Source organism: Drosophila grimshawi, unplaced genomic scaffold (genome assembly GCF_018153295.1).
Source record: "Drosophila grimshawi isolate 15287-2541.00 unplaced genomic scaffold, ASM1815329v1 contig_311, whole genome shotgun sequence".
Classification (NCBI taxonomy): domain Eukaryota; kingdom Metazoa; phylum Arthropoda; class Insecta; order Diptera; family Drosophilidae; genus Drosophila; species Drosophila grimshawi.
Window position 1 is genome coordinate 17,197,235 of NW_025063098.1, and position 11,973 is coordinate 17,209,207.

Genomic DNA, 11,973 nt, shown 5'->3' on the forward strand with positions numbered 1-11,973 from the left:
TTCAACTGCAAACTGAGTTTTTCTCGATTGTCATTAGTAAACATAAACAAATGCATATTATTTTAATTATTATTATTTTTATTGAGTGGTGACTTTTCTAAATCAAAACCGTTGTTTCTACGGTCAATGCATCCAGGCATAATAGATATGCAGCCAGGCAGCAAATGTGGCAAGATATGCTTGGGTTTTCCATATGCCAGCATGAATTGCATTTTAATTTTACATTTTCTTTTCGTTTTTTTTGTCATTTTTTTTTTTTGTAATTTAAGTGAATGGTAAAAAAGCAAAGCAGTGCGCCACATTTCCGTTTCAATCTGGGCGTTTTTGCACATGTGCGAAATGGCAAAGATCAGCAAGCAGATGTTTGAGTTGTAAGCGTGTTTTTTTTTGCCACATGCACGCTTATCAACAAATAAACAGCACGCATTTATTATATTTAACTTTTACTCGTTGCACACACACACACACATATGCATGCATATGTATGTATGCGACTGCTCTAAGCACATGTCCATTGACATAGGACAGTGCCAAAGAAGAAGAAACAGAAGAAGCAGAAGCAGAAGCTGAAAACTCTGACAGGCGGAATTCGTAATTTTAACGGCTTTCTCTTTTTGGAAAGAAGAAAAAGCTCAACACATTTCACTCAAAACTAGTAAATATTGAGTGCATGCCTGTTATACACCACGTTATCAGCGTAAAAAGTTGTTTGCGATTGAGTAAAAACTTTCTTCAATTAAGACAACAAATTCAATCACTTATAACTTTCTGCTGTTTATAAATATTGATATCTTTTTTGTAGAAAGCAATTTTGATTTGGATTTTATATAAATCAGAAAATAATTGTGATAACCACTTTAAATTTCTTGCTTTTTTTTTGGGAATTTTTCCATAATTGTATTTCCTCTTAAAGAAAAACCTCTCATTTTGCTGAGAAGTTTGCTGCAAGTGTTATACACGGGGTATTTTTCCAGTTGAGTGAATACTTAGCCATTTTACTCGTTTCTTCATTTTATTGTTGTATTCATTTATAAGTAGAGTTTGTCGAGCTTTGCTTTCACACACATACTTAACTACTTATGCATGTGACTACTGCATATTAAGTGAAGATAGCAGGTGAAACTGCTCCCACATACACACATACATATGCATACGTGCCATTGAATTCCACTCAAAGCTCAGGCACCCAGGGAGAAGCTCACCTCTCCCAACAACAACAGCAACGATCGGTACTCATTTTTTTTGCAGTCAAAGCAGAAAGATGACGCGACGACGATGTTGGCTGAGAGAAAAATCTCCAGTTCGCATAGAAAAAGAGTGAGACGATGACGACGACGACGACGACGACGACTGGAAACGGTACGCGTTGCTTTTAGCTTTTTTCAGCTTTAGCTTTAGTTTCAGTTATGTTTTGATATCAGTCGCTTGACGCACGCGCAAAATTCACCACGCAAACGCTTAACGAAAAAAAGATATATTTTAATATATTTATTTAATTATATTTATTGTTTTGTATGTGTGTGTGTGAAAAATGGTGGAAACGGCAACAACAACAACCATAACGCGTGCCACAATCAATGTGCCAGCAACACCTGCCCCTGCCACGCCCCCAACAACAATTGCAACTGCAACTGCAACTTCAACTGTTGGTGCTTCTTCTTCATCCTCTGTTGGTGCTGTGGTGCAACGAAATGATGAAACAACCCGACACATTTTCAATTTGAAAATTATTGTTTTTCTCTTGCTGTTGCCGTTTGTTTTACTTGCCGTCGGCCTCAAGCACATCTTGGATTATCTCTTTGCACTTGGACTCAAAGAGAAGGATGTCAGCGGCAAGGTGGCATTGGTAAGAGAATGGAAGGGAATCGAAGGGAAGGGAAGCTTTATGCGAGTAAAACTGTATTGAAAGCTTTACCTATAAGCATTACAGCGTATACATATCTTATACAAATAGGAGTGTGAGAGAGAGAGAGAGGGGGAGTTGGTTGCTGTACTAATTATTATCCGACTTATCTGTCTTATACTGATCTGCACCTATAATCATTCCAGCTTATACATATATGCACATATGGGTCTAAGTATGTATGTATGTATGTATGTATGTATGTATGTATGTATGTATGTATGTATGTATGTATGTATATAAACGTCACGCAGTTTTCTTTTTCCGTTTCCAGTGGCTGCTTCTCTTGACATCCAAATGGGTGCGGCTCGTTTGTCTCGCTTACCAAGCAAAATTTGTATTGTTGTTGTTGTTTTATTAAACCAAATATTTACGCCAAAAACAGTCAACGGCTTGCACCTCACACAAACAAACACACAAACACACAAACACACATTTACTGTTGCTGTTTTTCCCTTGCTTGGAATGTGGAAAGTGAACTGAACTCTGATAATAATAACAATAATAATAATAAAAAATGAATTTTAAAGCTTGGCTAAAATTGCATTTCTTTAAATGGCGAAACCACTTAATTAAATGTTGCCCACATGCAGTCATAAATTCAGTTACGATCTGATGCTTGAAAAAGTCAATTGATAAGGTCAACACTGATGCCCAAAAATGATAACCAAGAGAGCCACACACACACACATACACATTTTTATATGGGAAGTGTTGTATGCATTACTAATATGGAATGTTTTTTTTTCCATCAGAATTCCATTTGCATGGCAGTTGTGTAGGTGTGTCCGATATACGAATTTGTACATACTCACATACACACATACAAATAGACATGTATATGTATGCGTCATTAAAGCGCAGTTTGTTATAAATATTCGGACGATCGTTTACACGGATAGCACCACTCACTAACACCAGTGCATAGTACAAGAAAACAGGTTTACTTTTGATGTGTTGGAATTTCGAATTTCAACTTCACTTTTGTTTTCGTTCCTTTGACAAAACTAAAAACGGTTGACTTTTGCACAGCTTCGCAATGTCACGGCCAAAAGTAAACAATGAACTAAAGATTACAGAATACAGAATACAGATAAGTATTCTCTTTATACACATATATGTATGTATACATATAGATATGTACATACAAATTTACAAATGTATACATAGGTTACGTTGTATCTCATTGTTTAGATAGTTGCAGATGTACATTAGATACAAATGTAATTGCTTCTTGTTTTTTATTATACGAAATTAATAATTATAAATAAATATTATAGTTTTACGAACCCTTCAAATATAGTTTGTAGACTGTGCAGTTAATTTAGTGGCAAGCACAGCACTCAACTGGGGTCAAATCATTTTAATTACGGTCAAGAGTCACTCAATTATTGTTAATTTGATGCACATCAAAAGCAGCATATTTAGACTTTACTGAATTATGTTAGTAAAGTGCTTCATTGTTTTCAAATAAAGCCAATTAATTTGTGCCAGTTTTTGCCCTATTAAGTCTCTAAGTAGTTGTATATTATCTAAATGTGTATTTAAACAGAAAATAGACAAACTTTTGGCGCCAAAAGTAACTCATCTTATTATATTGGCAAACAATATGTTCTATTCCCAAAGTGTTATTTTTTTGTTACTTTTTTTGTTACTTATATAATTATGAAACATTTGTGGTTTCCAGTATTCATGGTAAATTTCTCTTAAAGGAGAAATTTCTAAATTTCTGGACGATTTTTAGCGGAGCTTACAAGTGCATTGTAAAGTAGTTTAAAAATGTATTTGCAGTTTTTCATATTCGATTTACGTTTCTTAAAAGTAATTCTAATTCTCAAAAGTATATAGAATATGTTATTAATTTATGACCACTCCCGTTTCAGGTGACAGGCGGCGGCAGTGGCTTGGGTCGCGAAATTTGCCTGGAGCTGGCGAGGCGAGGTTGCAAGGTGGCTGTGGTTGATGTCAATTCTAAGGGCTGCTATGAAACCGTGGAGCTGCTATCCAAAATTCCCCGTTGCCAAGCAAAGGCCTATAAGGTGAGCAATGTTAACAAGTGATTTTAATAGTAATTTTAATCCAGTTGACCCCTTGGGCCACATACAGAATGATGTGTCCTCGCCACGCGAACTGCAGCTGATGGCTGTGCGAGTGGAGAAGGAACTGGGTCCCGTCGAGATACTGGTCAACAATGCTTCCCTGATGCCAATGACATCGACGCCGCATTTGAAAAACGACGAGATTGATACTATTCTGCAGCTAAACCTCGGCTCTTATATTATGGTATGTGCCTTGAACGAGCGGCTTAAATTGTTGTTGTTAGATTGATTATTATATTGATTTTAGACCACAAAAGAGTTTCTGCCCAAGATGATTACAAGGAAATCAGGTCACTTGGTGGCAGTCAATGCACTAGCAGGTTAGCTTAATCCCCATTTTTGTTGTTTTGTATCGTTTATTACTTTTTAATTTGAATCTCGCACAAAAAGGACTGGTGCCGCTGCCTGGCGCCGGCATCTATACAGCGACCAAATATGGCATTATGGGATTCATGGAAGCCCTACGCGCGGAACTTCGCCTTTCCGACTGTGACTACGTGCGGACAACAGTCGCCAATGCGTATTTGATGAGGACAAGCGGCGATTTGCCACTGCTAAGCGATGCGGGGTAAGCTACTTATTGCACAGAAATTGGCATATGAATCAGATACCCAAAAGACTTATTATTTTCCACAATAACAAAACCATAAGTTCCACAATTCTGTTATAAATTATGTATTTATTTAATGTCGATTAATATCAGTAAAAAGCCAACAAAATTAAAAATAAAATTTAATATTTTAGTTTTCGAAATTAAGAAACAATTTCTAACTATTAAAACTTTTTGCATGATTTGAGGTAAGCCCAGAAAAAACCAATCAGCCAAAAATGAGAAATAGTTTGTCAGTTAATACTCAACGATATTGCTATGGCCCCTACAAGAAATATCAAATTGAGGTGCCAATGATAGAAATGGAGTATACTAAAATAGTATTGTAATCAATAATTAGCTGCACAACGGTTAAGTGAAAGTGGGAAGGGCAGGTCAGGAGGCAACAGAATAATGAATTTGACTCATAAACACAGCGGAATTGAGTTAATTATTAAGTAATTTGACTACCAGCATAATAGAGAACATACCACGAGGGTTAGTTGGAGAAAGAAGGTCAATTAGAAAAGGCTATAGGTGCAGAAAGTCATAACGATGAAGAGCAAAAAGTAAGCATTTCTTCTGCACAATCCAGAATGGGGTATATTTAATATAATATATTTTAAACTTCATTTATATATCGATAAATAAATACATTAAAAAAGTAATTATAATTTAACTAATAATTTCATTAAAAAATGAGAAATATTTATAAAACTCAACTCAACTATTAATTTTAATTTTAAACATATTCTTTTTATTGAGTTAATTTGATTTTTTACATTTTAAACTTTCACTTAATTGATTTAAATTTTGAACCAAATATTTCTCATTTAATAAATATTCTTTTCAATTATCTAAATTACTTAAATTTTAAATTTATAGAATATAAAAGCATTAAATAAATCTTTTTTTTGCATATTAATTAATAGTTAATTACTTAATATCCGCAGGCTATCCAGCGCTTATCCTGGCCTTCCCACGTCCTATGTGGCAGAGAAAATCGTTAAGGGAGTCCTTTTCAATGAGCGTATGATCTATGTGCCCAAAATATTCGGCATCACCGTTTGGCTGCTCAGGTAAGAGTTATTAATTATTTGACAGCTTAATTCATGACATTCGTTTACTAAATGTGCTTAAACATTATTTCAGATTGTTGCCGACCAAATGGCAGGATTATATGTTGTTGCGACTCTATCATTTCGATGTGCGCAGCGCACACTTGTTTTACTGGAAATGAACAGAAATTTGCAAGAAAAACAGTCATTATGTGTTGCCATGGCACCTAGCTGACTTTTCCAGTTTTCAATTAAGCTGTAGACAGTTGTATTAGCATAAATTTTAGATATAAGCATTATGTACTATTTATTTTTTATAAATCAAAATTCAAACTAAATCCAATTAAATCATTTTTCTGTATTATGAATGTAGTATTTGAATGTATTTCTAGTAAACTTTTTTCCTTTCGCTACGAGCTTACACTTATTATTTACTAAGCAAGTCACAAGCTCGTTTCAGATAAATCATAAACTTACATTTATAAATATTCGAAATAATGAAGCTTACAAAGTTTTCTAATACTAATACCAATAATTTATTACTTATTTAATTTAAAAATATATTTTGTTGTATATTAATATGACTTGAATTATACCCAAACGTTCATATTTTATATTTATTTTTATTTAACAAAGATGCTGTTCCTCAATCTAGGCAACATTTTTCTAAAATTTCGAATAGTTATGTTTCATTTCCAGGGAACTTATTAAAAATTATGTATTTTTAGATTTCACATACTTCATGGAAATAATGATTTACTTCTACGAACAAAAGCAAATTTATTTACTGTTCGATGATTTGCATTTAAGGGTGATTTTCTAAATTTCAGAACGATTTTTTTCTAGGTGTATTCTCAAGTGCATTGTGGCGCACACTAGTTTTAACAGGTTATCAAATGCCATCAACATTTATTTGGCCGAGGACCCCATATGGCGCACAGGCTCAAGTGCAGGCAGGCAATGTGATTAAGTGAACGCTGCAATGTGAAACACACTCCAACCAAACTGCTGTAATGCGACATGTGCATAAACAAAAGCCAGAGCTAAAAACTGTTGCAATACTTAGACATACCCCTTAAAAGATGTACGTCTTTTTCGACGGTTAATGATTTGAAATTTATAAATTTATAAATGAAATAGGAAATTTCAATTACTTAAGTTCAGAATTAATTTCGTATTTATGAATTTAATGTAATTTTGAAAAAAATTTCTTAATAAAATTGGCAATTTTTATACATAAACACTTAATATATTTTTATTTGATCAATTTTTTCACAATTTTTATTTTTTTTAAGTGTAAATGTCGGCTTTACTGCAAACGCAAACAAAAAACAAGAAGCATCTCAGAAATAAATTCAAATTACATTTATGACATTAGGCACTGTTTGATGCTCGCAATGGCAAAGACCCCCAGGCACCTGAAGACACACATCCTAGGCACATGCACTCATAAAACCCCAACCCCAACACCAACCCCCAGCCCTGGGCCCTGCCCCTGCCCGTGCCCCTTTCCCTTGTTCGGTTCATGTGTGCGTTGCGCATGCGTAACTGAATTTTATCCATAAATAAAACGCACTAATTACATATGTGCTAGGGTTACAATTACAGTCGCCGAGGCGATCGGGGGCTCGTCGAGTGTTTTATAGCTGCATTTATGTGCTCTTGCCCCCGCGGAGTTCACTCGCTCATAACATCGATTTCTTACGGCATCTATATATGTATAGATATATATATATATATATGTGTGTACATATTTCCAAACAGTATTTGATTTGCACTGTTTCGGAATTTTGTCTATTGTTTTGTTAGTGGTTGTCATTGGCCCCAACTCGTTTCTTTTTCTTTTTTTTTTGTGTTTTTGTTTTTTCCGCTCAAGCTCTCAATGCCCTCCTAGTGCCCGCTGCAACCATCTCACTCCAACTCGCATGAGCAGCAAAGATTGCGAGACGTTGTCTGTTCGTCGCTCCATGTGGTCCCAACCCTCTGCTCAGGATAGTTAAGCTGTGTTTTATTTTTTTTTTTTTATATTTGATGTTTTCTATGTTCGACAGCAAGGAGCTCAAAATTATTATTATTATTATTATTATTCCTAGACAGAAGAAGATACTTGCTGCCATAAAAAGAACTAATTTATTTATGATCAGCATCACAACTGAATTTCAGTAAATTCAAAAATTCGAGCTAAACATAATTTAATAAATTTAACTATTTTTAGATGAAGTTCACAATAAAAACTTCAAATGTCACACTTAAAATTTATTTTAGCCATTTTTAGCATTGCTAATTATTATTTTTACTAATATTCAAAAGCGAAAAATGTTGTCTTGTATCACACACTCTTATTTTATTAATTCTATTTTCAAAATGCACTCTTTTCTATTATCAAACATATTTTCCGTTGCGACTGCAATATTCATACACACTTGTCAAGCTGTCAACTCGAAATAGAATATTTATGCGCTTTTATGAGACCGTCAATGTGTGTTTGAGTTTTGTGAACTCTAAAAAATGCTCACTATAAATAGGTTGGCAGCATGCAACAGGCCAACCGAGGTATAAATCAATTTTGGCCCCATACTGCGGTACCCAATAAAGCCATACATACATACATACATATATACATACATATTTACATTTCAGGCATGCAAGGTGGGATATGGTGTAAGAGAAAGAGGTTATAATTAAATGTTTTTTATATGTAGAGGTTTTGTTTTAGTAGTGATTTTAATGTTTGCCAAATAAATGAAAGCATTTATTTATTTTATTATTTATTTTTTGAACTTATTACCAAAATTGACTTCGGTTTAATTGAGTTTCTTCCATACTACAACTTTTTTTAATGTTTGACAAATAAATTGAACCTGTTGTCAAATTTGTCTGTATTAAATTCAATTAATAGATAATATGATCTATGTCAAGCTGTTTGTTTATTTAAAGACATGAAACGAAGATGGGCTAAAAACGTAGACACAATTTTTAAATGTGCATGTAAAATTATTAAACAAGCAAAGTGATTTATATGTGGTCTAAGCAAGCATCGTTATATGGATCCAAAGATATGGATACTCATTATCCAAGAACGATTACGAACACTAATTTTGACATAGAAACACATTTATGCAATAATAAATTTGCAAATCGAGAAAATAATATATTCAAAGTCCTTTACACCTCTGGCAACAGGGTATGGCATACGTCGATCACTTCCGCTTCAGTCGTTTGTTGAAAACTTGCTTGTTCCTGTGACTTGCTGCATATTTAATTCTTAAATGCCAGTCACAATTTGTTCCTGTCTAGTCCTGACTGCCTTTCTTGTGTTGCTCATTTGTTTGTGTTTATCCTTTCACTTTTAATTGTGCATAGGCAGCTGCTGCTGTTGACAGTATTATATATTTATGTGTATGTGTGTGTTGTCTCAGTGTTTGCTGTGCTAATCACAGAGTCGGCAGAGCGTTGATAGGGTATCCTTCAAGTGCCTGCGTTTGCTGTTTAATTCCTGGAGTGCTTTAGCATCGTGGTCAACAATTTAATAGCCTTGTTTTTTAAGGATTTGTGTTCCAATGTGAATGCAAATAATTTTGCAGTTATTGACTTGAATTAATAGTTTGGTTGTGCGTTTGGTATAAAGATTTAAAATATATAAATTTGTGTGTTTTTCATATATTTAACTTTCATAAAATCGATCAACACAAACAAGACACTCAAATAAATTATAAATGGCCTTGCTTACCTTACTTTACTCTATCTAGGAATTTATAATATTTGTAAAATGGTATAAATGCTAGCAGCGATCCATACGATACTAAACATTTTCATTGGGTTCCTTGAACCGTGTATAAATATGTCAATACCAATTTCTAACGCGTAGCTGCCAAAGTCGAAGATATTAAGAAAAAAGGACAGAAGGGAACCGACTGCTAAATAAACAGAGTGAAGAACAGGAGCTGGGTGTTGCTGAGGCAGCTGTGATTCGATTATCCTTGCAACAAGCCACACATTTCAAACTGTTAAATTATGACATGCAACTGTCAGCTCAAGTGCCGTTTGCCGTTGCGTGAGAAAATGTTATCCTTGTACCCCAAACAACAGACACTTTTCAATTTTCCTATGTGGATGCAGCAAGTGTGCTGCTGCAGTAGCACTAGCTGCTGTTGGTGGCTGTCTGTCCGTCCGCCAGGATCGGTTTCAGGTTCCTAAGTAGTTGTTGTTTTTTTCCTTCTATTTTGTGCAGCTAATTTATTTACTTTTGGCTTTGTTTTATGAGTTTTTCAGCTTTTCTTTTCTTTTTTTCCTTAAACTGAAACACATGTCATATTCTTACTTGGTGTTGGTGTTGCATAAGAAATTGTTGCTTCACAGGACATCATAGTGCTGCTGTCTATTAGGTCCTTTGTGATGTTTTTTTGTAGCTTCCCGTGACCTGTTTCAGCACTTTAAATTGGTGTTGACAGCCACGCTGAGAAATTGCCTCACCCTTTCTTTTATTTATTTTTTTATATATTTTTTTAGTTGGTTTTTTGAGTGCTCTACATTCTTGTACTTATGAAAATTAAAAAAAGTAATTAACATTCACGTTTCTAAGCACTCTTGCTTATCACTCTGCTACACCGCTTGCATATTCGCTGTCAGCTGCAACATCTGCTACGACACCAGTTCCTTAGTCGTGGGAAACTACGGCGCTCAGGCTTAATACAACTCTATTCGAACAGACTCTGATCTAAGTTCTGAGAGCCTGTGATTAACTACTTAACCTTTTGTACATTCCGAAAAAGTACCAATTGTAACTCTTCCGATTATTTAGAAAGTATAGGTTATGGCTTTTAAAAACCACGGTTTTTCTCTTCTTAATTCCGGGGAACATTTTTCTAAAAGGTTGGGAAAATATGTCTAATTTTCGGGTTGTTTCTTCAAGATTCTCTAAGCTAGACAGCACCGAAACTGAGTTTCATTACTATTTTCTGAATTGCAGAAAAAATGCTGACTACAAATAATGGTTCGCATTTGTACTTTGCACAAATATTTATCATAAAAATAAAGAAAAGCTTAAGAATTAATTCCGAAAACAAGACAATTTGTCGAGTTACAGTGGAAAATGTTGGCTACAATTTTAAAGTTAAATCGTAGTCCAGATATGAATGGTAAGTATTTATGTGCAGCAACTATTTAATTAACCTCAGAGTAAAATGTTAATCTTATTATATGCATACAAATATATGAAATCAATAGTAGACTAATTTATTAGATGAACAACAATTTTCGACTCGATTGTACGGGAGCCGTAAACAAAAATATTTACCAACAATTATGAATTTGATCATGAGTAAAGTAGAAATATGCCTAAATCAAAAAGCTACGGAAGAGGAGCTGTGGGTGCTCAAGAGCAAATTGAACAGAATTTTGAGGAATTACAAAAGATAAACAAAGGGCTGACTTTGCATACACTCACACACACACACACACACACACACACACACACACACACACACATAGAAGGCAGCAACTGTGGCGGCATTGGCACTCACAAATGCGTTTAATAATTTCCATTTGCGGCGAACTGGAAATGTGACAGCCAGAAAAGCCAGCTGCTGCTACTGCTGCTGCTACTGCTGCTGCTGATGTTGCCTCTGCAGCCGAAACCATCCAATTCGAGGCACTCAAATGTGTGTGAGTGCGGTGCGGTGCGATAAATTAATGCTGCCTGGCATCGCAAGTGTTGCAATCGGGCTTAGCCTGATGCTGCATGGAGCACCTCATCATTGTAAGTATTCTCCACATACATTTCTACTTTTGCGTTCAGGCAAATAACATAAAAATGTCACTTTATGGAAAATACATAAACTAGAATAAAGAGAACAAAATATCACATCTCTGACTTGCCACATCTCAAATACCCTCTGCATGTTGCTAAGCACTCAAATGTCTATGTGAAAGTATATAGAATTCGTTTACAGGGTACTTTTAAGTGCAGCAATCTTGGTTTTTTTTATTATTTGTTTGTTATTGTTTGTAATACACAAAATTTGTACAAGATCTAACACAACATCGACATCTGTGCAGGAGGCATTTTTTATATATTCCTACAATTGTCTCACTATTTAGTATCACTTGCAAACTCGATGTAAAAAAAAATACATGTACGTCATATGTAGAAAAGATCGCATTCCAATCAAGTTCTGTGCCAGGAAAACAATTTTCTAATATTAAATTATTGTAAATTGATAGTTGTGCTCAGATTATCTCGTAGTATAGGTCAAACGAGTTTAGTATTCTTGATTGCTACTTAGCTTTCAATATAAGTTTTAGTCGTCATGCTTAGCTATTCAG

The 11,973-nt window shown here is 34.6% G+C and overlaps 1 protein-coding gene across 1 annotated transcript; it reads left to right on the forward strand.

Annotated features, from left to right (window-relative positions):
* The first annotated feature begins 1,454 nt into the window (after nt 1-1,454).
* LOC6568018 (epidermal retinol dehydrogenase 2) lies at nt 1,455-6,008 on the forward strand. The gene is made up of 7 exons (XM_001993921.3): nt 1,455-1,846; nt 3,787-3,942; nt 4,010-4,186; nt 4,250-4,322; nt 4,393-4,570; nt 5,545-5,670; nt 5,744-6,008. Exons 1-7 carry the CDS (start codon nt 1,532-1,534, stop codon nt 5,829-5,831), a joined length of 1,113 nt encoding a protein of 370 aa, XP_001993957.1. The 5' UTR covers nt 1,455-1,531; the 3' UTR covers nt 5,832-6,008.
* Nucleotides 6,009-11,973: the final 5,965 nt, after the last annotated feature.